This window comes from Pavona decussata, unplaced genomic scaffold (assembly GCF_977016875.1).
Source record: "Pavona decussata unplaced genomic scaffold, jaPavDecu1.1 SCAFFOLD_322, whole genome shotgun sequence".
NCBI classification, from domain to species: Eukaryota; Metazoa; Cnidaria; class Anthozoa; order Scleractinia; family Agariciidae; genus Pavona; species Pavona decussata.
In genome coordinates this window covers 589,589-617,338 of record NW_028145712.1, presented here as the reverse complement: position 1 = coordinate 617,338, position 27,750 = coordinate 589,589, and the positions used below count along the sequence as shown (strand labels likewise).

Here is a 27,750-nt window from a genome sequence, read left to right as displayed (position 1 = left end):
TGTTTACAAAATTTTGTAATTTTTGTAATTTTGTAAACGGTATTTTGTTACTGACACCGTCTAAACTATCTTTTAATAACTGACCCAAAGTTTTCACAATTGACAATCAGTTTTCATTTTTTTTAATTTGCAAATGTTTGCTACGTAAATAATAAGTATTGATCATGTATTTATATACCGCACATATCACATAGTCTCAAGGCGGCTGTAGGGTGAGATCGGACGTCAGCATGTATACGTAGAGGCGCCAGTGACACACCCACCCAACCCATGGATGAAAGTAGTAAAGAGGGATACCAAAGTAGAAACCAGATTGGGCTTCTTCAACAAAATAAGGCATTTTGTTTGAAAAAAATACCAAAACAAATGACCATAATTTATACAAAAAATAATTATTTTTCAAGTGCTACAACCTTTTCAATGCAATTATCCTTTGTGCGACTTAGCTGATGGCTTTTTTATGATCAACCAATTAGCAAACAATGCTTATTTGTTTACTTAATCAAACAATTCAAACATTGGGCAATTCAAATTGGGCATTGTGGATTAGGTAATTAGTTATAAAATCGACTATAAAAGGCAGTTCACAGAGAGTACGTTTCACTTTACAAGATCGTTGACTCCTCGTCAAGCTAGAACATACTTAGTTATTTTGAGAGAAGTTCGGTAAGTGTAATATAGTTAAATAGTAAAATAAAATTTTATTCCACTTTACAGCAACGTAAAAAGGGCACTTAAAAACAAAACTAGATTTCCAACTGATTGTAACGATGAAACATTTGGCTGTATATATTTATCTTTTAGTACGTGTTTCAGCCAGGCAATCAAAAGTGGTCATACTGTATGGGGCGAACTCACTTAATGCACTCGTGTACATCAGACATTCTTGAATTGCGGCCTTTCGTACGCTCATGAAGAAGTTTGAAGAAAGAACGTAAAAATGAGAGTTGGGTTTGTTTTTTTTAGTGAAAACGTTCAACTGAATATATGGTGCGTGGCGGGTGAAAGACAACGCGTTTGTGTGAAAATAGATACGTTCACAACATGGGCAAAGTTAAAAGAGAGTTTAGCATAAGATGCGTAAGGAAAGGCGTAGGGATCTTTATCAAGTCATTTTATAAAACCTCTTGAAAACTATTTTCACAAAATTTTCATAGTTGTTTTCAAGATCGGCACTAATCCTAGCCACAGAAGGCTGCTTAGGGCTTTAAAGCTTATGACTCCTGTCGGCCAGTTGGACGTTGTTGTTGTTGTTTATTCAAGTTGCTTTATAGTTTGTTTTATGGCTTGGTGTTTCCATCCATATTGCAAAATGAACACACTGGGGTCTCAATATTAAAACGTCTTTACAATTTTTATTTTCAGATACACGAAAATGGCGGCGCTTCTTTTCATAGCAGTAATGTGTCTCGTACAGTTTAGTGCCAGGGGTAAGTTTTCAGGGTTATTTCGAGTTTCTGGCAGGATTGCATTGGTTGTTTACCATTCACAAACATTTTCCGGAAAATCGGTTAGAATATAAATGGAACACGATTTCTTGGGTCGTCCCAGTAGAAAAATTCCTGGAGAAACGGAACTTGAAAAAATAGTACCGTTTTCCATGTTGGGACGCATATTTCATGACAGTTTCCGGGCATTTCGCTTTCATTGCCTTACCAAATGTGCGTATAAACTGAAATTACAGTGTCTTGGAGTAAATGAAAAACATGTTATATCCGGACGGAAACTCCCGACTGAAATTTCCTGAAGTTTTTGGTATTAAAATAGTCAACAACTGTATTATATTTTATTTCGACTTTCAGCTCAAACAGATTGTGAAAATCCTCCAATGGATATTGCCATTGTCATTGACCGGACCAAAAGTGTCGGAGAGGACAATTATGATACTATGATGGAATCAGTCAGGTTGTTGATTTCCAGGTACTTAATTGGCCCAGAGAATGACCACATAGCCGTCATGACATTTGCTGGAGACGCGACTGTCCGAGCCAGACTCGACGACCCGCAGTACCACAGTATAAGTGGCTTGAACGCACTCATCGATGACATGGAACAGAATGACGTGCTGGGGTCCCCCACGAGGACTGACATTGCATTGGATGTGGTCAACAAAGAAATATTTACACCAGAAAATGGCGACCGCCCTGACTCGCCTGATATCCTCATAGTCTTCACTGACGGTGCAAAGCACGAGAACTCGAACCCTTACAGTAGTGTCTTGCCACCACTTGTGGTAAGGAGCATGCGCGGTGTAATGTCATAGCCACTTTTGTTTTTTACCTAACTTTTAGCTGGCTCAGTAGCGACTTGGTGGTTTACTAAATGACAGCCACAGGTTCATTCGCCTTTCGCTATTAAGCGAGGAAGATATTAAAGAGGCCGAATATTGAAAAAGATCTAATTCTCAATGCCCTTAAAAAACTGAGCTTGTACACTGTTAAGTGTTAGGGGGGGGGGGGGGGAATGAACATGCACCTTGGAAAACGTCCTTTTGTCGAGCTTTTCTTCCGAATTGTCGGAATCCAACATAACATTTTGTTCATATTTCGTCAAGTTACTAATCTTTATATGTTAGCTACAAAATTGAAATAAAAAGAGGGGGTCACCATGCTCGTTCTTTAGAAAAGAAGGATTAAAATATGGTAATTTATGCATTTTCATAGTTCGTTTGTAACAGAAATTATTTTATTTTATTATTTATTTTTAACAGCTCATTTCATTTCACGGTGAATAAATCATTTTTAATGTGAAATCTGTTTGAAAACTATTCCTGACCAGTACTACTGAGATATTCCACAAAATAGTCTTATTCGTTGTCTCCGAAGGTACGCCAAAAATTTCCATTGGCTAGATTTAGGCACAAAATCTGATCATTTCTAAACATAGGATTTTCCTTAAATTTTCACGGTAGTTGGCAAATGACTTTGTGGTTAGAAATCTAAAAAGAGAAAATGGGGTCACCGGGTTGGTTTTACAGATATTTCACAAATCAGTGAATTTAAACAGCTCTTGAGAAGCTTTGCCGGTCTTTTTGCCATCCTTGATGCTATTTCGATGAAAAATAGAAGTTTTTTTATGAAAACAAAATAAGTATGCAACGTTTAGAGGAAAAAAATATTGCCCTTTTTAGACTATTAACCACATGTGCTCTCCATCTCTTATTTCCAGGAAAAGGGTATTTATCGAATCGCTGTAGGTATTGGAAACAACATTGCACAGGAGGAATTGGTGACGATTGCAGGAAATCCCGATCAAGTCATAAACGCTGATAGTTTTGAGGATCTGAATAACCAGCTAGACGACATCCAGAAGAAAACATGCAGTAAGATTTGTGCAACTACAAAGTATTCTTTCTTAATGGGAAGTTACCTTTAGTCAATGTCTTTTGCATTCGCGAGGGGTTTTTCACTCTCCAGGGAGTTCGCCGCAACAGGAAGGGACTGTCGCTCGCTTTTTGTCGTAACACCAATGTAAAAATACACGGAAAGAGCATTCCTCAGGAAACCTTCGCTTCTTGGCCAAGGGTTCATTCCTCGGACAATGCCTTAATTGGGCATTATATCCTCTGATATACCAACCGTCTGAAGGGCTTTACGTTTGCTAAATATACAGTGTTTGTGTTCTTGGTTTTCACGTGACGTCACCAAATTCTAGAATTCAAAACCGGGAGGCCTACAAAATTTTTACCATCAATCAAGGAAAAATTACCTAAAAAATACGTCTTTTCACAATTTCTTAGCTCGATATCGTACACCCCCCTTGAAAATAAAACAATTTTTATTTCCGAGTTTTCATCTTGCGTGACATCAGAAAGACGGCCGTGACAGAGCTCTTCTGTAATCTTAAAAATGACTCCTCGGGTGATTTTCAGCATTCTAAACAATTTAAGTTTGAAGAGAAATATTTATCTAAACACCATTGGAAAATTCACAAGGAAAAACAAACCTCTTTCCTGGCAAAAGTGAACTCCAGATGTTTTTTCCTATTTCCGGCCGCCATGTTGGTGCCCCTCAGAGGGGCACCAACATGGCGTCTCCTTACTAGGCTCTATAAATTAGTGTGGAACATTTTGTCAAATAACTCGAGTATGGAATAACACACAGACCTGACACGTGGAGAGATTCCTTATTAATTTATCATCTATAACATGTCAATTTCTGAACTTCATTCATGGAATAGCTTTGATTTTTTTTTCAATGGCGTGACAGTGAAAACCAGCAATTTGTACTGGAAGTTTAGTACGTTTGACGAAAGTTTTACTTGTTCAAATATGACTGGCCAATTTTGTGGTAAACTACAACGCGGATATCAGTTCACACATTGATTAAGAAAACATGTTGAAAATCAAAAGCAAATCTGGTTTTGAATCACTTAAAGCATTTCACAGGGCCTGACTTGCTTGCCTGAAAACTCCCAAAAACATTAATGAGAAATTTTGTCATGTGCAGAAAATTTATCAACAGATACTCAAATGCTTTTAATCATAGATCAGTTGAACCCTACATGGCAAAATCTCTCTAGTTTTATATATAAATTATTCTTACAAAAATGAATACCTCTTTATGGATATGTATAAAAATTAACTATTCTTCTTATTTACCATAATGACAATTGTAGTAAGGGGCACAATATATAGTTAACCTAGATGTGCCCCCTCCTCTTTAGTAATATATTCATTTACAAAATTAATATTAATCACAATGTAATTATGTGCCGAGTGGAGGAAATAAATGGAATACTCAATGCTTTGCAAGGAAGCAAATTTGAAAAAAAAGTTATTCTTGGGGAGAAAACTTCTAAGAGATTTTTCAAAGAGATTGTTGTCATTGTCATTCAGTCTTAAAGGGGAAGTATCAAGCAAATTTGCTGTCATTTCAAAACCCAAAAATGTTTCTCTGTCAGCAGAAACAAAGAAATAATTGTCTAGGTTTGTTGTTATAAATTATCATCCCAGTGCGATGAAACTGTCGATTAGTGCCTCTGGCTAAAGACAGAGTAGGCCAGTATAGACTGAAACTTGAAAAATATTAGGCTTATGTTTTTCAGGTTCTCGCATTTTTGTATCCAAAATGCGCCAGAACAGATCACGAGTTGTTCCTTTCAAGAATTGAGTTGATTTCTTTCCTCTCGTCATTCTATAATTATTTGGCAGCTGATTGAAGGTCTTATTTCATCATTTTTAACAAAAGATACCAAAACCCCCATGATACTTCCCCTTTAAGTTGAACTTCAGTGATTTCATTGAAACTTGTTGCAGATCGTAACGGTGGCTACACTAAATGGAGTGAGTGGTCCGACTGTTCTGCGACATGTGGAGGCGGAATTCGGTGGCATACCAGAAATTGTACCAACCCACCACCAAAGAATGAGGGGAAAACATGTAAGGAACAAGATCTGGGACCAGAGAAGGAATCAGAATCGTGTAATACCGAGGATTGTCGTAAGTGGTTCATAATAAGTGATGAGGCAGTTTTCAATTGAGTGTCGAAAGTAATACACCTTTATCACACTACTGCCATATTGAATAAAAGCTTTGTTTTTGCACGGCAAGCCTCGCACTGAATTCGCGTCTGGCCGAGGCTTGCCGTGCGAAAACAAAGCCTTTTATTCTCCTGAGACTCAACATGGCCGCCGAGTCATAAAGGTCTATCTTACGTTTGCTTTGGTTTTGCTTTACTACGCTCTGTGATCGGTTAGAAAAACTCGTGCTACCTTTTTCAGCCAATGAGAAGTAAAGTCGAAACCAGTCGTGACTTGCCCGCGCGTGTTTCGCGCGTTTGGCGTCGGTAACAAGAATGTTTGCTTCAAAATTTGATTGTTTATTGCTTTGTTTGCGTCTGTTGTGATTATTCCGCGCATTATTTTGGTTTTGATTGTACGACAGTCAATTGAAAAGTGTTTTAATAACTAAATAATTATAAACATTAATAACAGTAATAATTATAATTAACACTTCACCCACAGTTCCCGTAATTTTTCTTGAATGGAAAAGTTAAATAAATGAAAACAAATAATTTTCTTTTGTTGTGGAATATTATAGGAATTAGACTTGAAACAAAAATATCAAACGCCTCGTAAACACTTATTTTTTATTAAATCTTGCATCTATATAGCGACAAGTAGAAGAAAATAATCCACCAAAATGCTATACAAAGTGAAATAGAAGACCATGAATGAATGAATGTGAGGAGTCGTCGTGCAGGAGGGAGCTTAAACAAGGACGAAGGCGACAGCAACGACAACGCAGGAAAATGATAGGTTTAATGAGCAAAACATGGCAATCGCTCACGCCGTCCTCTGCAAAAACGACAATAGCATAGTTCTAATTAACATTTGTTAACAGCTTTTTACTAGTCATTATATCATCCTCCCAAATATAATACTCGGGTTGTTTTCTTACAGCTGTACCAGGTGGCTACACTGACTGGTCTTCATGGGGAGAATGCAGTGTGAATTGTGGTGGAGGAGTTCAGACAAGTACAAGAACCTGTACCAATCCCCCTCCATCTGGCGGTGGGCCAACATGTATTGAGCAGAACCTGGGACCAGCCGAGATGACTCAGGAATGCAACACACAGAAATGCCGTAAGTATTTTTTCACTGCGCTTGATTTGAAAGGTGCAATCAAGGACACAAGGGCTTGGGACAAAAGTAGACTATTAACTCCTAATTTAGCGGACTTAACTAAAGAAGCCATGTTATCTGTTTCAACGCATTTTACTCCCCAACACCCTCCCCCGTACAATGTTCAAGTCCCACGAGCCATTTTTCTCACAAGGACTCAACATTGTACGATGGTAAGGGTCAGTGACCAAATACTTTTCGTTCTCGCGTACCGTGTTTCTGTCGCGTGCGTACGAAGACATCGTAAATTCGAACTAGTCCCAACCCTTTAGTCCTTGATTGTAACTTTAACGACCTTTAACAGCTTTTTCCAATGATACTCAGATGTCTTTTTCTTACAGCTGTACCAGGTGGCTACACTGACTGGTCTTCATGGGGAGAATGTAGTGTGACTTGTGGTGGAGGAGTTCAGACAAGTACAAGAACCTGTACCAATCCCCCTCCATCTGACGGAGGTGCAACATGTATTGAGCAGAACCTGGGACCAGCTGAGATGACTCAGGAATGCAACACACAGAAATGCCGTAAGTATTTCTTCACTGCGCTTGATTTGAAGGGTGCAATCAAGGATACAAGGGCTTGGGACAAAAGTAAACTATTAACTGCTAATTTAGCGGACTTAACTAAAGAAGCCATGTTATCTGTTTGCAACGCATTTTACACCCCAACACCCTCCCCCATACAATGTTCAAGTCCCACGAGGCACTTTTCTTACAAGGACTCAACATTGTACAGGGGTGGGGTCAGTGACCAAATATTTTTCGTTCTCGCATACCGTGTTTCTGTCGCGTACTTGCGAAGACTTAACTTACTTTTGTAATTGTATTTCATTTTATTTTATTTTGTCTACTTACTCTTTCTTTCTAATATTTATTTTCTCGAAGATATTAGCTATTCAAAGCTACTCTACAAATTCGAGGATAAATAAAGTATATGTATGTATGTATGTATGTATGTATGTATGTATGTATGTATGTATGTATGTATGTATGTATGTATGTATGTATGTATGTATGTATGTATGTATGTATGTATGTATGTATGTATGTAAGACATCGTAAATTGGCCATTTCCGAGTTGCTGCGAACCTCATTATGAAAGCGAGGCTAAGTGCAAAGTTTTTATTATGAAAATTAGCTTTCATTCATATGCAAACAAAACTAATTTTCATATGAAAAGGTTTGCACTTAGCCTTGCTTTCATAATGAGGTTCACAGCAACTCGGAAATGGTCTATTCGTTGATTGTAGCTTTAACGACCTTTAACAGCTTTTTCCACTGATACTCGGATGTCTTTTTCTTACAGCTGTACCAGGTGGCTACACTGACTGGTCTTCATGGGGAGAATGCAGTGTGACTTGCGGTGGAGGAGTTCAGACAAGTACAAGGACCTGTACCAATCCCCCTCCATCTAACGGAGGAGATACATGTATCGCGCAGAACCTGGGACCAGCCGAGATGACCCAGGAATGCAACACAGATGAATGCGGTATGTAACCATACAAACGGTAATAAGTACAGCAGCCTTGATAGTGATCTCACTGCGAATACTGGGGTAGTTAATTCAACTGACCCTTCATCCGTGAAAAAATCATTTCAGAACAAATTTTTATTGAGCTCAAGTATATTTAACTTCTCGAACAAATATCCACATTTGAGATTTACAGTCAGTTAACAAAACAATTTTCACTTATAAAATATACAAAGAAATTCAATTGACAGAAAGTTGTGTGTATGGAGTCAGCGAGGCACCCAAAAAATATAAATCTAATCGAGTGTGAGCCAAAATAACTCAAAATTAAAGAAAACAACAGGGAACAATCAAAACGTAAGATAAAAGCGTTCCTCCATGGACTAATTACAAAGGTTTAAACATTACGTAGATGTGGTATTGTAAGCGAAGAGTTTACGAAAGTTAGAAAGGAGAGTAATCAGGGTATCCCGTGGTTCATTTCGGTGGATATGTGTTCGGATATCCTTAATGGCCTCAGAAATTCTGATTCTTTCTTAAAGAAAATTTATCGTTTTCTTTGGAAAAATGATTCCTTTTGTTTACGAAGTTGCAAATATGTCGCTAAGAATGCGAATAAAGGTCAGTTATATTTTTTTCGTAAAGCCAACAACACCTAGTAAATTTGGGGCATAAAATTCTGTTTCCTTAAACTTTCTGCAACTTAAATTTTTGGCTTAAGTGTCCGGACAGGTCAATCTGTGTTAGCTTACACAACGATGTCTTTAAAAGAGCAGGAAGCGATCTGGGAACACAGGAGACAACATTTTAAATATTTAAGTGCTTAAAAAAATGTCCTTATTGGGTTTTCCTGAGTAATCCGCGATTGAACCAATCAATTAAAGAGTATTATTAAATTCTCAGCCTCGGATAATGCATTTCTAGCGTTCTGATTGGTTCACTAAATCCCGGTTATCAGCTCATATACCGTAGTTTGACCTTATACGGAAAACGATTGCCCTAGGTGTCGCTAAGCTAATTTTTTTTCGGCGGGAAGCGAAAGTTTCTTCGGAAAAATGTAGAAAAAAAAAAAAGAAATACCAGACAATGCGATATCAATATAACAACAATAAAAGCCACAAAGTTCGGTATGACACTATTTAATGGTACGTATCTCTAAAGTTTCCTTTAAAATCTTTAAAATTGCAAGATTTTACGATTTAGATCACATAACAACAACCGGTTACCTTCAAAAATTTCAGGATGGCTTGCAAATCCTGGCGGTAAGAGGTTTAAACCGATCGAAGAAATTTCTCAGGAAGAGCTTTATGCCTGCCTTTTTGTTTTTACGCATTTACGAGAACTTCAGGAAAAGTTCATCTATGAAATCTGTACGAGCGGCGGCCATAATGTTCGTTTCCGTCGCTCGGCACCACTCAGCAAAACATTTGCACAAATGTGCACAGCTCTTACGCTTCTCCATAAGCTTGAAGTTTAAAAACTTGCCTTGAATGCTTGTCTCGGTGAGGTTGTACCTCGTACACTTGGACTTGCCTGAAGTGTTTTAAATCGTCCGCGAAGAATTCAGTTCAGCATAAAAAAAAGCCGTCCTTGATCCCTTCCTTCGCTCGGCACCACAGAGCAAAACGTTTGCTCAAATGTGCACAACTATTACGCTTCTCGATGAGCTGGAACTTCAAAAGCACTTGAATGCTTGTCTCAGAAAGGTAGTAATTCGTACATTTAAACGTTTCCTGAATTTGAGATGTCCGATTGGTCCGCGAAGAATTCAGTTCAGCATAAAAAAAGCCGTCCTTGATCCCTTCCTTCGCTCGGCACCACAGAGCAAAACGTTTGCTCAAATGTGCACAACTATTACGCTTCTCGATGAGCTGGAACTTCAAAAGCACTTGAATGCTTGTCTCAGAAAGGTAGTAACTCGTACATTTAAACGTTTCCTGAATTTGAGATGTCCGATTGTGTTCGATCTTCTTCGTTTTCGATTTTTCATTCAACTCCGTTTGCAAAGAGCTGTGCGTGTCATAAGTAAACTTCAACAGCAATACCCAAACGCGGGGAATTAAATAAAACAATTATTACATTCGCGCTTGTTGGATATGAGATTAGTTATAGCCAACTCGGCGCTTCGCGCCTCGTTGGCTATTTACCATCTCATATCCAACGCGCGCTCATGGAATAATTGTTAAATATAATAGAGGGGTTTTTATTTGAGAGTCGAAAGTAATTCGTGTTTGGTTTAGTTTTGCATGACTACGCTCTGTGATTGGTTAACAAAACTCGTGCCACTTTTTCAACGAATGAGAATGAAGCGAAACCAAAACAATCGTGACTTGCTCGCACGCGTTTTCCCGCGCTTGACACCGGCCACATGAGTTTGCTTCGCGTTCTGATTGGTTCGCCTGACGTGATTGGCCAGAGCAATTACTTCGGTGTTGGTTTTACGACATTCGATTGAAAACTGCTCTCTCATATAAACGCAAAAGCTCTGTTAATCCCCCAGGGCCGGCTTATTTATTTGGACTCAGGGACTTATTAGAGAGGAGGAGAGGGACTTGTTTCAAATCAGGAGTTTTGAAAAAAAAAGTTGAATTAGCGTTTGCAAAATGTCTCCCCACAACTGACTAAAATAACAGTAATTGATGTATCACTATGTAATTCTCACCTTGGTACAATAATAGTTCTGCCCATTTAAGACCAAGTTTTCCTGTAGGCAAACTGATTATGTTTTAAGCAGCGGTACGCCTGAGTTTTACAGTAGTTCGTTTGAGTTTTCTAACATGGTAAAGTGGAGGAAAGGTTGACAGAGACGGTGGGGGGTGTGGGGGGAGGGGGGAACTAAGGAAAAACCTGACTTTCAAAGGGGGGTTAGTGGGTTAGTAGGACCAAAAAAGAATAACCTCTTCTCTTTTCCAGCAGCAATATCATGACATATAGCTGAACATGATCTTAGAAAACAATATTTTTATTTTTGCAGAATTTTTACCAGTAACGATAATAAGAAATTCAGCAACATGGTATCATACCAAATCATTGAAACGCTGCATTCTTTAAGGGTAGGCAGAGGTCAACAAAATTACATCTTGACTATCAAAAATTATTCTTTTAGAACCCGCATGTGAACCTCCATATCTGGATGTGATTCTTGCTATTGACCAGACCAAGAGTCTTGGAAGGGCGCACTACAGCTCCATGTTGGACTCCATCAAGGATTTCGTCTCGATGTACAGCGTCGGCACGGACAAAACGCACATCGCAATCGTGTCGTTTGCTGGTAGGGCAAAAGTTCGAGCTCACCTTAACAGTGCCGATGCTTTCAACGCAGAAAACTTACAGTCTCTTCTTAATAGAATGAAGAACGACAGGCTAGGTTCACGCACACGCACGGACAAGGCACTTAAACTTATCTTCAGTGATGTTCTTACCAACGCCAACGGAGACCGTCCAAAGGCACCGGACGTCATCGTTGTTTTCACCGACGGAAGAGTGCACCGTACGGCCAAACCTTACAGTCAAGTGATTCCGCAAGTAAGTACAAAGCGCTTGCATTTTAAGTGATGGCGAACGTTAAGGTAAGATATTGAATTTTGGTACACGTTGGTGGAATGATGAAACAAAGGCCTTGAGCCTCGTTCTTTTATCAGTTTGTCGCACCGTCGATATGCTTCGTAGCCATATCACAGAGTCGAAATGGACAAATCAGATTGCCGGATTTTTACATTCCATTCCAGCGCCATCTTGGATACCGTCGTGGACTCGGGCCGAGTTTGTAGACAATGCGTGTATGGACCGCGTGCATGAGGCGTGCATGACATGATCGATAAGTTGGGCTCAACGAAAGAGCAATACAGAAGCTAAAAACTTTTTTATTTTTTGTCTCACGCAGAACAGCAAAGCTCATCGCGTTGCTGTTGGCATTGGAAAGAAGATCCATCGATCAGAGCTCGAGAAAATCGCTGACAGCTCTAATCGAGTGATAAAAGCCGAGAACTTCGAAGATCTGAACAAAAAGCTTGAAGCTATTCGCGAGGCAGTCTGCAATAAAGGTTAGATTATGACGATATATTTTTTCATTTTTTAGAACTATAGTAATAGTCCTGAAAGATACAAGTAAGCTCAAACAAAGTTTCGTTTTTAGAGTTCTTCTGGTGGTCTAAAAATTGTGGATAGTGAGATTTTAGTGAAGGAAATATCAAATAATGCCGAAAGGTAAACGTTAGTTAACGGTCTGTGGACCAGTTTGTAGGAAATAGATGGTTTATTTCTTTATTTATTTAATGACCTTTCACACAGTGGAAACCGAATTGTCATGCTGACCCTGCTATTAAAAGTTAAGATATACAAAACATGTTATATTCAGCTAAAAAGAGGTGACAGTAATTGCATGGACAACCAAGAGCGCTTTCCGGCAACCAAATAACCCGGGCGATTTCCTACAATGGGAACAAAAAGTAAAAATATAACCTACTACTCTAAAGCTAGGTAAAGAGGGTAAGGAACGTGTCTTGTGAAAGCCGCAAAATTTGGTTTCAACTACTGAGACTTGAAGGGAGACCCTCCTTTTGATAGCCGACTATACAAAGATGTCTATATATAATTCTGTTTAACTTGTTGTCGAGTTTACGACGAGGAACAGTTTTATTCATTTATTTTTTTATTTCTCTCTTTCATAGATTGAAGATCTTTGAAAGGATGCATCGTATTGACAGAAAACAGATGAGTATCAGTTACTGAAAGGAAAATGAGAAAGTTAAAATGAAATAAAGATTGCAACAATCTATGAATTGTATCATTTGATTTTAAAATACCTTAAGTTTGCAATCACTTAAATCAGGGGCGTGTTTAAAACAGGATAAGCTAAATTTCCACTTTTTATAACTTATGAATGATCTTTTTTTTTTCGGTTTTTTTGTTAGTAAATTCTTTACGTCCTACATAAGAATAAATTTTATTGCCGAATTTTTTTTCTAAAGTTGTTAAAGCTTTCAAATAAAAGGGAAACGTGTCAATTTTAATATTACCTAATTTGAGATGCATGATAAATTTTTGGTTAAATCTCATTAATAGTTTTCTAATTTAAAAGATGAAAGTAGTATTTTTTTTCCACGGTTGGCTCACTGCGTGGGATTTTCAGTAATAAGGTTACAAGTAATATATATCAGACAAGAAAAAGAGTGTTTCATCCAATTTCCAACAAACGCTGAGAAGTGGGTTTAAAAAACGAGGCGCAGCCAAGTTTTTTTTAACCAATCTCGAGGTGCTTGGAAATCGGATAAAACACTCATTCGAGTGTTTGATACAGCTTCTCAAACTATTAATAATTCTTTATCATAATAATAACAATGTTTAATTGAACACATTTTGGTTTTAGAATTGAATTACAATTTGTTTACAATGAGTAAATAACAAAAATTTCATCAAAGTTTATCATTTTGGGACTGGGATTTACAAAATCAAAATCTAAGTTAACAAAATTTCCAATATTCAGGTACCATTTTTAAAGATAACCCCTTAGGTACTAATTTACAGTCTATACATTTTTGGGACTGGGATTTATAACGCTTAATTTGAGTAACTGACAAAATTTAAAAATCGATACTTTTCCTTGAGATAATCACTCCTAGCTACAATATCATAGTCTAAAAATTATAGTTAACTTTTCAAAGCTTTTACCAAACAGACTAATTTACATTCTAAAAATTATTGGGACTGGGATTTGGAAAAACTTAATTTGAGTAAAAAAAATATTAAAAAACTAATACAATTTCCCTTGAGGTACAATATCATGGTCTAAAAATTGCAGTTAACTTTTTAAAGCTTTTACCTTGGCCATATGGAAAGTTCTAGGGAAGAAATTTCGTCTGAAATGGTCAGATCTGCATTTAAAAGATGTCCAAGAATTAGAATTTCTAACAAATAAACCCTTCTCCAAAATGGCGGCAACAGATTTAAATGAGTTAAATTAAACTGAATAAAGCACCTTTACTTTAGTAACCTTGCAAAGTTTCAGCATATTAGGTGTTATATCAGCTTAGAAAATGTAAGATGAAATTCGACAAAATTACAGACGTTTGTATGACTGGGGGTATACGTCCGTACCCCCCGTCATACAAACGTCTGTAATTTTGTCGAATTTCATCTTACATTTTCTAAGCTGATATTACACCTGATATGCTGAAACTTTCCAAGATTACTACAGTAAAAGTGCTCTTTCTTGTGCTGGTATGCGTTTTTAATTTTAACTTATTTGAATTTTCGGCCGCCATTTTGGAGAAGGGTCTATTAGTGATGGACGTTTGCCCTGGTCTGAGTTAGATGTATTTCGTTAGTTGGCCACCTTTTGTAATTTCCTTCATGGTCCGCATACCAAGAGTTCATTGCGCCTGTCCTCCAGTTTAGGGATTGTAGCAAAGCAAAGCAAACGTTGATCAAATTTTTCCTAATAGACCTTTCTCACTCGGCGGCCATGTTGAGCCTCAGGAGAATAAAAACTTTGTTTTTGCACGGCTAGCCTCGCACTGAATTCGCGTAGGGGCGAGGCTAGCCGTGCAAAACAAAGCTTTTTATTCTTCTGAGACTCAACATGGCCGCCGAGTGAGAAAAGTCTATTAAGACCACATTTCCAAACCTGATTCGCGATAGTGATTTCTTTTGTTTTCTGTTCGAGAATTATTTTAAAAATGCGTCTGATTGACCGCAGTTCCGAAATTCATTAACGTTTGAAAAAGTGAGCAGGCAAAAAATGACTCATTTAAGTCAGATGGTTGAATCTTGATACCCAAGGAAAAGGGTTTAAAAGGATTTTCATCTGAGATCAAAAATGTTTTTGATTTGAGATCAAACACGAACATTTTAGTAAGCAACAATTCAATAGAACACAAGTACGATTATTTATGCGTTTGCCAGAGGTGCGAGTATAACCAAGGCCTTTAATAAAAAAAAACTCTGTCAAAAAAAAAAACAACTTTTTAACAGAACATGAGGGTAATTCCTCAAGAAAACAAAACTGTGAGAAACGTGGAAATTTGCCATCCCCCGGTTTTATCCTGAAAGTTGACAAGTTTTCATTCAGTAGCGCAGGTCGATGGTTCGACACCAACCACGCCACACCTATAAAATAGCCGCCGACATTGTTTCTTAAGCTACGGCTGAGGGTTGAAGTCGCACACGAGCCCTCCCGCTTCAAAGGAAAGCTGTACTGCTTTGAACCGTACTTTTTGCAAGCAAACTAAACAAGTAAATTAAACATTGAATACTGTCTTGCAAATGACAAGGAGGAAAAAAAGACAAACAGTGAACAAATGATGCTTTCAAAACTTAGAATCAAAGCGGTACTAAACCTTTTGTTACAAAACGTCTTGCTTTGAAACAAACCTTTAAAATGTCGCTTGATCTAGAACAGGCAACTATGAATACACAGTAGTCCGTTGGACTCATCAGACCCCAGTTGTTCAAAGAGCGGAAACCTTTATCCAGTGAACAAATCACTACCCAGCGAATAAAATGTACTCGAACCAATGTATGTATCAACCAAACTTAATTCAGGTTGGAGTGTATTTTTTTCCCGCTAGATAGCGACTCATCTGCTCTTTGAACAACTGGGCCCAGAATGAAAGCGGCTGGTTGAACTGATACTCAAACTTCTCTTGCGACTTTAAGACGGTAAACCATGTATTCCAGATGATATATCTCAGCTGGCGAAACATAATGGAATGAAATTGCATGGTCCGAGCAGCACTCGGGTCCGTCTTTGTAGGGGCGAGAATTGTACTCGTAAATCCACGCACCGACTGGATAGCCAGGAGTCAGATGCAACTTAGGTTTAAATGGCATGAATGTTTCTCTATCGCTTAAATCTCTGGTGATAGAGGGGAAGACATGCATGGTCTTTAGGCATCTTCCTACTGCTACATCTTCGTCACCAAAGTTCCCTTTTGGACACTCTTTCGTAAACTTCGACCCCAGTGCAGTAATGAACTTTCGAAGGGTTTCACGACTAAACACATAGCCTGCGCCCCCACTGTTGTACCCGCCTTGACCAACGAAATATCTTCCAAGAAAGTAAGGTCTTGAGGTGTCAAGATTGGACAAAAGATAGCGAAGATTTTCTATGATCATGTAAGTGTCGTCGTCCGCTTTCACAAACCAATCCGCATCGTGAAGATGATGCTGGTAAACGTATTTAAAAGCTGCTCGAGTTTTATCCCACAGTTTGTCGCGACCTTCGCCAACATCAAGCCCGATGGCAGGGAAGTGAGGATCCGCTTCAGAGCTCATAAACAGAAGAATGTCACAACGTTTTCCCCAAGTTTCTTTCACTGCTTTTCCCTTGACATGCAAGTTGGTTGGGCTTGTCATGATCCAACACAAGATTCGCGGTCTTTTTGCCTCTTTTTCAATGGTGATTTTGAGGTGACTGTGCAGATTATCTTTCTTTGCTGAGTTCCGTACTTCAAACGTTAGTACATCTTTAATGTCACTATAGTATGAAACGATTAAAACTATTAAAATACCAGTTGTAAATCCCCAAGTAAACGTAGCGATGTTTGATCGACATTGCAACATATTCGTCGATAGTTCAGTTATTGGCCGGTTGGTTGGTTGCTTAGTTGTGCGAGCTCCTTTAAAATCGCCCTCTCCTTGGTTTGCGTTGATTAGCACCAACAACCTGTGTGAAGAAAAGCATTTTTTGCATCATAATGTAACCTACGAGCAAGCTCTCTTTTAAGTCAGCTGCGGAAGGATAGCACGAGAGAGAGCTTGCTCGAAGGTTAATCATCATGTTGATTTGCATTCTTTGGTTGGAAACTATAAAACAATTCTGTGTGGATACTTTTGCAGTTTATGCTATTACAGTTTAACATGTGAAGCTTAGTGCAGACAGGTCCTCTGGCACGTTGATCATCGCTCGGTCTCGAGGCTCTGGAGCCCGCAGACCTGGAGTGTCGGCGAGATTGAGTGCCCAGACCGATGGGATCACGGGCTTCGAACTTTTCACGAGGCATTTGAGCAAGCGGTGACTAGGATGCACGGCGTCAATGGCATAGTGAAACGAGAGACCGGCAGGGCTTATGAAGGAGACCGAGCTGTTCATTTTGTTTGTAAGCGGTGAGGAACCTCGATGAACAGAGGAACTGGTGATTTGGCTAACAAAACTGTTGGATGTGAGCGTCAGTATTTTTCTCAATTCTGTCCAAGTATTGACTGACTGAAATCGTTGTATCGTTGAAATAAATAACAGTCCCTTTCTTGGTAGTCGAAAGGGCGATGTAAGGAAGCTAAGGAGCAATATTGGGCCGCTTGAGTAGTATGAGAGATCTTCGAATCGACTAGTTATAAATGTACACTGTAGTAGCAAATAATACCTTTATGAGCTGGATTAGAACCTTTTGAACATTGTGTTAGTGATGCAAATTCCCTGTCACTGAATTTTTGAGGTTTGGTTACTGCACTGCTTTTGTTGTATAACAACTCAGTACAAACACCATGCACTTTCGTTCATCCAACACTTCTTTTGAACGCTCGATAACCATCCCACGGTGTTGAGAAATATGAGCTCCAACATAAACCTGGAAAACGGGTCGAGCGACGAATGTGAAGAAGTAACTCAAAAAAGCAATATTCAACACGTACGGAACAAAGAAAACATCCTGAGTTCCCGAAGGAAATCTATAAGGTTACTGTTATAATCGGATTATTTTTAACTAAGTTCTGTGCTTTTGACATATTGAACGGTTTCGGACCACCTTCACATTTGCTGATTGATTCATTTTTTCATGCATACGTACGAAAACTTGTTTAATGTACATTTTTGCAAAAATTACCTAAGAGAAAATATACTGCAAACCTCAGCTAGCTTAGGCAAATCGTGGCGTGTTATTGACTAGGATGATAACAAATTAGCGGAAAGTGAATGAAAACGGGAATTGGTAAGATTAAGTACTAATTTTATACACATAAACAAAAGAAATGACTAAAACTAACAAAGAGTAAAAAGATCTGATTAAAGTGGGCTGTGGAAAATTCATCTCCCTTCCGCCTGACAGTTGGGGTCTGGGTGAAAGATTGGTCGATGGCTTGTTTGATTAAAGTGGGCTGTGGAAAATTCATCTCCCTTCCGCCTGACAGTTGGGGGTCTGGGTGAAAGATTGGTCGATGGCTTGTTTGACGTGTGTGAGGTGGGATGCTCTGGATTGCGCGGAGGTTTTCTGAAGATTGTTATCGTTCGGTTTTTTTATTTTTGAAGAATTGTTGTTATAGAAGAGAGCTTTTGTTTTTCTGTAAGGTGTCCTTTGATCGTTATTTTTTCATGGGCAAATCAGCATAGTCCTCCTCATCTTTCAAAATCGATCTGCAGAATCAGTTTGTGTATTTCTGCCTTGAAGATAGATAGATATTCAGCGTGCTCGAAGATTTACGGGAATTTAAGGAAACTTAGTAACCAAAGAAGATTAGTAAAATTTTCCATCCTTTTTTCTTTCTTCCTTTGTTTGTTTATAAGTTTTATATTCTAGATAGTGCCAGCTAAACAACTTAACTATGTCTTTCATCTGATATCGTCTTTACAGATCAATCGCATCTTACTTCCCGTTTTCAAACTTAAAAACTTTACATTAAACACAGCCTGTGCTACTCAGTGAGACATGCTCAATAACAGATGGCTCACGGGACCGGCTTTTTCGCCGAGGACCTACCCCTTGAGCATTACGCGACTAGGGGTATTAACGAGTATACGCCAGTGGGTATACCCTAGTCTATTTACAGCGTTACCGCGGGGGCAGCTTCCCTTCCACTAATCTATCGGGGGTTCCCTATGGTTCATTTCGGTGCCCTGTTCGGACGACCTTATATATAGCGTCTTTTCCCAGTGGTCCAAAAATGCTTCACAGAAAGGAAATTATAATTACAAATTGCCTAACTATGTCTATTTTCAGAAATAACAATGGATAGCTTACATCCAGTCAACGTGTATTTAGGTATTAGACCATTCAGTTATCCTTTTGTCAGAAATTTGCCTGGAAGTAACTCGTTTATCCGTTTTTGATAGTTTTTGGCGTAATTCCGCCGTGTTTCAAACTGAATTTGTACCCAGTTGATTTTTAGCTTGAATGTTAATTACGTTTTCCTTCTACAACTTACATAACTAAGTAGCGTTAAGACTCTTAATTTAAAGGTGATCGGTTAAGTGGAAACACTTAGATTGTACCAAATCTGAACCATCTCTTATCGTTGCATAGATAACATTTTGTGATGGGAAAGGGTTCCTTTGCAACAACCTTTTAACTTAGATTTTCATTGTGTTAAAGGCCGTTATTATACTAGAGGACGTGTTTGACAACCTACTGTCAAACACCCGTCAACTACTAATGTATACGTAGGCTAACGTAAGGCTTACTATGATTGGTTGTTGTTGGAATTGTAATGGATACCTTCCCTTTATTTGGTGTGGAAAATGTACCATTCTTTCAAGGTTTTCATTATGTTCTTTGAAATGTCCGACCAAAATAAAGCAATGGGATAAATATTAAACATTTGTATCGATAAAAATTACACATTAACAATGATGAGTTTGTAATATACCAGGATGAAGTTTCAAGCAGTGTCCAGCGTTGTAGTTGCAAAAACACAACTTTCCAAGAAGAAAGGCGGTACTACAAGTGCACGCCTATTTCCATAAATTAAAGAGCACATGTTTACAACTTTAAGTTACCTTATTAAAAAGACAGGAAGTGGTTACAGAACAAAAAGTATTGACGTTGATAGTCACCTTCAAATGGAAAGATCTTAAGATTATTATTATTCAAATAAGTACAGTGAAAACTAACTTTAATAACAAGATATCGGTCGGTACAAATTCGGTAAGAAACGCTGAATATCTTCACCAAAAACGATAATAACAAGAAGGATGGTCATTTCCAGGCAAATGCCAGCGAAACGATAACTTAAGGTCAGATACGATGAATTACAGCTTGACCTTATGTAAACAGTGTATTGTTTATTTTATTGACGAAAAACCAATTTCAAACATTCTTGACGGAAAGATAATAAAGTTCCTGATAAAGAGTCTAAAACAGAACACCTGCTTATACCAAATTTATACCAGGAGAAAACAACATTTGATCAGAGCTAGATCAGCATTGCACTAAAACATAAATAGAAAGACAAACCATTGAACTTTTTAATATTTTTATCCATTTGATTCGATTATTCCCGTAAATAAAGCATATATTATATAACTTTCCAACACCGAATAATAGATAAACCGAAGAAAACCAATGATAAAATAATACAAGTGTGAGTTTCTACATTGTTCGTATTTTTATTGTTTAACAGACGCATTATCCGTCTGGACGAACTTGGGCAAACATTTGTTTTTCGTCTAGTTATAATGCGTCCTCTAGTATAAAAACGGATAATGTCAAGTTTGGATAGGTAGAAATTTTGTTTGTAGTTTATGGTATTGCCCTCGTGGTATTATTTTGAGGGAGCACTTTGGTAGTGTTAGTGAAACTTTGTGCCGAAGAAAAACATCTCGCCAGTGTTTGATTCAGGGCCAACTTATTTCCAATACATAAGCATACTTTTGCGCGAAACGTTCTGTGCAGCAAATTAAATTAGATTTCATTACGTTTGAAGCTGTGTTAGTTTCAAAGCAACGAGCTGTGAGCTCTCTGTCACTGTAAATACTGCGTTGGCAAAGGCAAAGCCAGTGTTCTTCAGGGTTGCTCAGGAGATGCTGACAAGTAATAAAGAGTGACAAAATTTTAGTCAGAAGAAGCCGGCAGAAGACTAAACGTTCCTTCCATGCTCACATTGTTTCCTCCCTGTTATTCCCTAACATGCATTTGGTATAACAGTTTTCATTATGATAATCAACAAACTCCAAACGTTTGAAGTCGTGTTAGTTTGACAGCAGCGAGCTGTCAGCTCTCTGTTACTTTAAATACTGCATTGGCAAAGCTCCACTGACTCGGTATAGCGTTGTTTACTTTTGACAAACATTCGCTTTGTTATCTCTACATTACTATCAACAGGTCGCGAAACAAGAAGCATCGCTACAATATTCGTTTACCACCCTGTATCCTGTCAGATGTACATTTTCAGTCAGTGACAAAGGCATATTCAGAATAACGAAATCCGACTTCTCAATGTTAAATTATTCAATGTGAAAAAATTATTCAGCTTCGAAAGTAAACATTTCAATGAGCACGATCATTAGCATATTATGCTATCACAAATACGCGATAGTCGTTTCTTCATTGTTCTTGGCGATGAAAAATCTCTAACTATGCTCATACCGAAGTAATACGCTTGATTCCTCCAAGAGTTTGTTCGTTGATAATTTGCATTCATGCTTTTCTTTTTATTTCTTTCCCTGTACCTGTCTCTACAAGCTGATCGCCATCTGCGGCTTTGCAAACCCTGTTTCAGCGCTATCATTTATTATTCCAATAAAGTTTTTTTTTTCTGCCTGGTGGCGCTATCAGCATTCAGTACAGTCTACCCTTCGCCAGTTCGTTTCTGTTCGATTAGCACGTGCGTATCACTAGTTTACGTCGAAACTTGTCGATAGCATTTGCTTACTTTGCGACCGGCCTGTCGCCGCTAAGCCCGGTGCGGGCATATGGCAGAAGCTGGCTGAGTGTTAATCACAGAAATATCCTTTATTATCCTATTCAGATATATTTCGATAGATATTCGACCAATAGTCATAAGTGGTTGTTCGAAAAGAAAACAGGACATGTCAGCATCGAAAAGTTACGGTGGCCAAATGGCGTTATCAACTCGGTTGATATATGTAAAACCAATCGTTTGTTTCTATTCCTCCACGACGACAACAACGACAACAATAACTTTATTTGTGTCAAAGTACGTGCTTGGAGACACAAAAATGACCGGCCAGTTTTGAGAAATGGAAAAGCGCCTTAATTGTGTAAACCCTCTGATGTATTTGAAAGCAAGAACAGCCTTACCTTACTGAATGATGCTGCACGCAATGCAAGGGACAATAATCCACTGCTTAGTTTCCAAGCTCAACAAAGTACATTGCACTAACTATACGTATCAAGAAATGGTTCATTTTATCGGATCAAACAGTTCCTCGTGGCACATGTAAACAAGAGCCTTTCATTGCTTCTTGCCGCGCCGAGAATTAGCAAAGATCGGAAGATGCCGACCGGTAACAAATTAGCTGCATTAGGGGGAGTGGGGTGTGGAAAGATGCTGTCAAGACTGGAGTATCCAAAGGAGGGATTGGGCGCCAAATTCTTGGTTTCTTTTATTTTGGATTTGAGGCGATATCTTTCAATCGTTTTATGGTCAGTATTTAACTTATTTTAAAATATCGTGGCTACAAACAAATATGCCTCTTAAATTATACTTGCTAACAATACCGACAACAAAAGCTTTCAAACACAAGTAGCGATGTGAAAGAAATGTCATTTTTAATATCGTGACTACAAACAAATCTTCCTCTTAACTAAATTATACTTGGTAACAATACCGATAACAAAAGCTTTCAAACACAATTTAGCGATGTAAAAGAAATGTGACGTTATATTTTGAGACTGGTTTAATATCGTGACTACAAACAACTTATGCTTTTTAAATCGTACACGGCAACAATATCGTGACTACAAACAACTTATGCTTTTTAAATCGTACACGGCAACAATATCGATAACAAAAGCTTTTAAAGTAATGTTTAAAACGCGAGCAGCAGTGTTTTATCGGGATTTAAAACCACGAGGCGCATGCAGCCGAGTTGTGTTAGAACCGATAAAACACGTGCTGTGAGTTTTTTGAACGGCTTTAAAAACAATCCTGGAAACTGAAGCGTGTGACCTTCAGAGGTTCACAGGATATCTTGCCGAAGCTTACATTGAAATGCACAAAGTTCATTGTAATATATCGAAATCGATTTATGACATGGATTGACCGAGAGTAAATACAAAAGAGACTGGGCCAGCTGGAACTCGGCAAGTAATGGTCTACTGACCAGTGTACTATTTAAAAAAGAGAATCTAAGTGGTGCCATTCTCTTTTTGTCAAAACCTCTTGCTTTCAAACAAGCCCTATATAGTCCATCAGACACGCCTCCCCCAGATTTTGAAAAGTAGAATTTAAGTCTCTTTATGGAGTAATGATCTTCGGAGGATCGACTTCGGGTGGATTGTTTTCGGTATTTTATGGATGCAAGTCGGAAATCGCTCGACGATGAAAAAAACCGCGAGGGCTCTGGAGACGACAATGCTTTACAGTGTAGTGCGCACAGTCACAAATAGTGTCGCTCTTCAGGGGCTGCAGTGTGCAATTTCGAAAATCATTTGTTTATGTGCAGGAGGTTAAGGTAAGGGCGTTCTTGCTTTCTCGATGCTTTCGTTTTCTTTACATTTGGCTGTTCTAACCCGACAGCGCTGTTTTGTTTAAGTTATCTAACTGATAGCCCTTTGTCAGTCGGCGGCCATGTTGAGTCGAAGGAGATTACGGTTTTTAGGGTTTAGAGTTAAGCCGCCGTTACACGTTGAAACTTTTAGCCAAAACTTGTGTGCGACCAGTTTCACGAACTGGTGTTACACGATGAAACTCTTGCTTTTTTTTTTCAGCACTACGACCGTTGCGAGCCGTTGCAGAAGTAGAAAGCGGTTCTACTTTTCGTGAAACTTGTCTCGCAACGGAAGTTCGAAAAAGTTTCGCGAAACTGACCATATTACACGGTGCAACGCCCGCTGAAACTTGTTTCGCAGGGCCGTTGCACACAAGCTAAGTTTCAGCTCCTCGCACTGAATTCGAGTCTGGGTGGGACTCAACATGGCCCCGCGTGACAAGGATCTATAACACTGAACTACTTTATAATCAACCACTTTTTTAATACTCAGTTTGTATCACGTCTGAATAGACAGCACTGGATACAAAGTGATATTTCTATGATTAGCCGGTTATTCATGTTATTGTTACGAACTTGGGCGTGCATCTGTCTTTAGCTTTAGCCAGTTATGCGTCTCGTAGTTCGTCTTATTTACGACGGATTCATATGCGTGTAGATGAACTTTCGTCGATAGTGCTTCGCTCAAGACTCGCCCATGCCGTTAGTTCACACAGACGCAGGGCGCAGAGGAGTTAAATTTGACCAAAGTTCCGGCTAAATTCACGGGAAATCGCAGCGCAAATCGATTTTGTCGATTTGAAATGAGTCATAAATACAAGAGGGTGCCACGGAACAAAGCATCATGACGTGACACCTGTTAATTTATACATGCATACATGGTTTGTATGCCTTCTACGCGTTTGTAGAAAGAAGTTCTTTGTAAAGTAAACGCCATCTGAATCAGTCGTCGTTCCAAAGACGTTTTGGAGTCGAATACAAATAATTAGATAAGGGGTTTAGTTAAAGAGACCGTGGTGCTGCGTCGGTAGGGAGTAGAAACGAATGTTTTTAAGTCAAATTGCATCGTAATTGTAAATTGTATTTTATCTCAAGTTTTGCATACTAATTACAGTCAATCCATGTCACGCGTGACCTTTTTTCTTTTTTTTAATTTGAACGGAGTTTTGAAATCGAACTTTCAGAGTTCTCATAGAAATTTCTCTAGTTTAGTGACGGTATAAAGCTATGACTATTTCTTTACATTACAGTAAGACGCACAAAGTTTTATTAAACGGGATTTTATTTTCCCTAATTTGCAAGCTGTTGTTGACTTTTAAATACGACTTCTGCATTTTTATCGAGATATTTGCCCCTCCGAAAACCGCGAAAGGAATTGGTCGTTCCAGTGTTAAGAAATCTTCATTTTTTTTTTGACATTTTGCCAAAGAGAGTTTTCTTTTGACCTAAATCCGGGCGATTAAGGGGCCCTTCGAGCAGATATCCACCGAAATGAATGCCTTGATTCAAGTAAGTAACTTTCAGTATGAAGACAATGACAACGTTGTCAGTAAGAAGTGCTCCTTTTTCCCAGGGTCTCTTGGGAGGACAAACGCTTAAATGATTGACTGGAAGCAACATTGAGAACTGACGCTTTGAACCGGAATCGAAAATGGCGGCCAATCGTACAACAATCGCTATTTATGCTTTGGGATTCGCATTTGGCGTTTTGGTCATGGGTTTGATCCTGGTAGATCCCGCCGACATTACGTACTTGTACCGATACGTTCTTCCTGGCCACCAGGACTCCGTCATTCCTTGGAGCAGTAGCAGTTCAAATGATAATCCGACTCTGGCCAAACACATTCTTAAATCACCGACTTCCACGGAAAAAGCCAAACGGCAACGGCTCTTGTGCTGGATTATGACAACTAACTTCACTCTGAAAGGAAAAACAGTGAAAGAAACTTGGGGAAAACGCTGTGACGTTCTTCTCTTTATGAGCTCGAAAACGGATCCAGACTCCCCTGTAATCGGGCTTGATGTTGGCGAAGGTCCCGACAAATTGTGGGACAAAACACGTGCAGCGTGGAATTACGTTTATCAGCATCATCTTCACGACGCTGAATGGTTTGTAAAAGCGGACGACGAAACTTACGTGATCATCGAGAATCTTCGCTATCTGTTGTCCGATTATAACCCTGCAGAACCTCGTTTTGTTGTACGATACTTCAAGGACGAAGGCGAGTATAAAGGTGAAGGGTTGGTCTATATTTTCAGCCGTGAAATGCTGGATAGATTTAAGAAAGCACTGGGGAAGCCAACTTGTACAAAAGAAAACGTTGGTGAAGGCGAAGCATTAGAAACGTGTGTGGAAGCCTTGCGTGTTACGCCTACGGACACGAGAGACTCAGTGGATAAAGAGACTTTCTTAATCTTTCCAGGTGAAGAAAACCTAAAGCCGGGTTTTTGGGAGAAGTGTGCAGATCGTGCAATTTCGTTTCATAATATTGAACCGGCCATGATGTATCACATGGAATACTTTGTGTACCGCCAGTCCGTGTTACCAGAGCTGTGAGCATTTCATTAACCTGACACGCCTCGGCGGGTGTATGGCATCGTACTGACCATGCAGACCGGTTATTGTTTTTTAAAAGCACTTACAGACCGTTTACGGATCAATCTATTTTGTAAATTTATTTTGAAGGCGCGGTGGTGTAGTGGTAGCGCGTCGATGGCATTGTTGGTTTTTTTGAGGTTGGAATACTTTGTGTATCGTCAGTCCGTGTTACCAGAGCCTTGAACATATAAACAACCTGATACGCTTCTTGTATGATGGTGGCATCGCACGACCCGATATTTAAGCAGTGACCGTTTACGGATACATCTAATTTGTAAATTGTGATGGTGGTATAGCGGTACGTTAGCACGTCGAACGTAGAATGTCAGTGGTGTTGCCAGATTGCATCGCATTATTTCTGATTTTCTGGCCTTGGACAAGACACTTTACTGTATCTATCTGTCTTTCGTATAATTACTCAGGCGATTATAGCGGAGATTCTGCTGATCTCATTGGTCGAGGATTGCGTCATATGCTGCTTGAATCATGATCACCTATCGTGAGGTGATTATAGCGGGAGCACAAGTTTTCAAAATGGTCGCTTTCCGATTTGTTGATGTTTCTGAGGAAGAAATAAATACGATGAAAGAAAATGCAATTCCGAAAGACACTACTGGTGCAGCTAAGTCTCATAATCACCTGAGTAATTACTGTATAGTAAAACAATTATTCGTCTCAGGCTCAGCAAATATTGGCGAATATAATTCACCAATATTTCGTTCACCTTTAGGTGGCTGGAAAGGGAGCTGCAGAAAAGGAAAGTCAGCACACTTTACAAAATGCCCGAGGGTATCCCTGTGATTGACTTGTGTCTATCTAGAGCAGAGCCGAAAAGTAAAGCGCCGGCCCCGATGAGCCATCAGCTTGGCTCACTGAATCGGACACTCTTTTTGTAATTGACCTGTTCTAAGGACTGTGAACTGAAACGAGAAGTGAAGTAAGATTGATCAGTAAAGAAGTTAGCATAATTTAGTTGTTTGTACTGGCGTTATCTAAAATATCTAGCAAAAAGAATATCAAACTTGATAAAGAAAGACTCGGCTTCCGCAAAGGTGGCAAATAAATATAGAGTTTGGTTATGAAAATGGGAACGTTCACTGTGTTAGGAACATGGGCGAAAGACATAAACGGAGTACCATTGCACCTTGGACTTCCTTTGGGGGCTCACTGAAATGTTTTTGTTTGTTCCGTACATGCTGAATATTAGTGACATTTTTCGCAATAACAGTTTCTTCTTCACAATCTTCGCTCCTCCCGTTTTCCAGATTTATCTTGGAGCTCATATCTCTCAGCATCATGGGGAAGTTATCCAGTGTTTTGAATGTGAAAGTGATCAGATTAAATTTTGCAGTTATGATACAACAACAATAGTTTAGAAATAGAAGCCAAAAATTCCTGACATGGAAGGGAGCTTAGCCGCTGGAGGCTGGGCACGAGGACCAAGTACAGAATTACGGAAGTCCTAGATTCTAGGACTTCCGGTATTCATGTATGAAGTCTTGAAATGTCATTAAATTTAGTGAGAATAACATGGCGGCTGCCAGAAGTTTATTGAGATACTGGCGAATGTTCTGCGTCTTCTTATTTTGGAATCGATTTTTCTTCGTGAGCAGCTTGGGAAAGCAATTATTGTCGAAAAAAGGAGGTATATGTAAGGTGTCTTTGCCTTCGGCAA

At 38.9% G+C, this 27,750-nt stretch overlaps 2 protein-coding genes and 1 pseudogene across 5 annotated transcripts; 2 read left to right on the top strand and 1 right to left on the bottom strand.

The window, feature by feature from the left end:
* Positions 1–1,375: 1,375 nt before the first annotated feature.
* On the top strand, positions 1,376–15,060 carry LOC146453820 (coadhesin-like). Its single transcript, XM_085096140.1, has 10 exons — positions 1,376–1,430; positions 1,803–2,233; positions 3,169–3,322; positions 5,258–5,440; positions 6,403–6,585; positions 6,966–7,148; positions 7,930–8,112; positions 11,201–11,619; positions 11,978–12,137; positions 12,765–15,060. The coding sequence occupies exons 1-10, from the start codon at positions 1,376–1,378 to the stop codon at positions 12,767–12,769; spliced, it is 1,956 nt and encodes a 651-aa protein (XP_084952266.1). The 3' UTR covers positions 12,770–15,060.
* On the bottom strand, positions 12,728–22,295 carry LOC146453819 (glycoprotein-N-acetylgalactosamine 3-beta-galactosyltransferase 1 pseudogene; annotated as a pseudogene). 3 transcript variants are annotated; one of them, XR_014859414.1, is made up of 3 exons: positions 22,065–22,295; positions 20,720–20,827; positions 12,728–16,759 (listed from the first exon to the last, which is right to left on the bottom strand). The product of XR_014859414.1 is annotated as a glycoprotein-N-acetylgalactosamine 3-beta-galactosyltransferase 1 pseudogene, transcript variant X3 (transcript). The 3 variants fall into 3 exon arrangements; XR_014859413.1 differs by lacking the exon at positions 20,720–20,827 and having other exon boundaries at positions 12,728–14,539; positions 14,707–16,759; XR_014859412.1 differs by lacking the exon at positions 20,720–20,827.
* Positions 22,296–23,165: 870 nt separating this feature from the next.
* Positions 23,166–27,409, top strand: LOC146453818 (glycoprotein-N-acetylgalactosamine 3-beta-galactosyltransferase 1-like). Its single transcript, XM_085096209.1, has 2 exons — positions 23,166–23,440; positions 25,050–27,409. Exon 2 carries the CDS (start codon positions 25,128–25,130, stop codon positions 26,031–26,033), a length of 906 nt encoding a protein of 301 aa, XP_084952335.1. The 5' UTR covers positions 23,166–23,440; positions 25,050–25,127; the 3' UTR covers positions 26,034–27,409.
* The last annotated feature ends 341 nt before the right edge of the window (positions 27,410–27,750 follow it).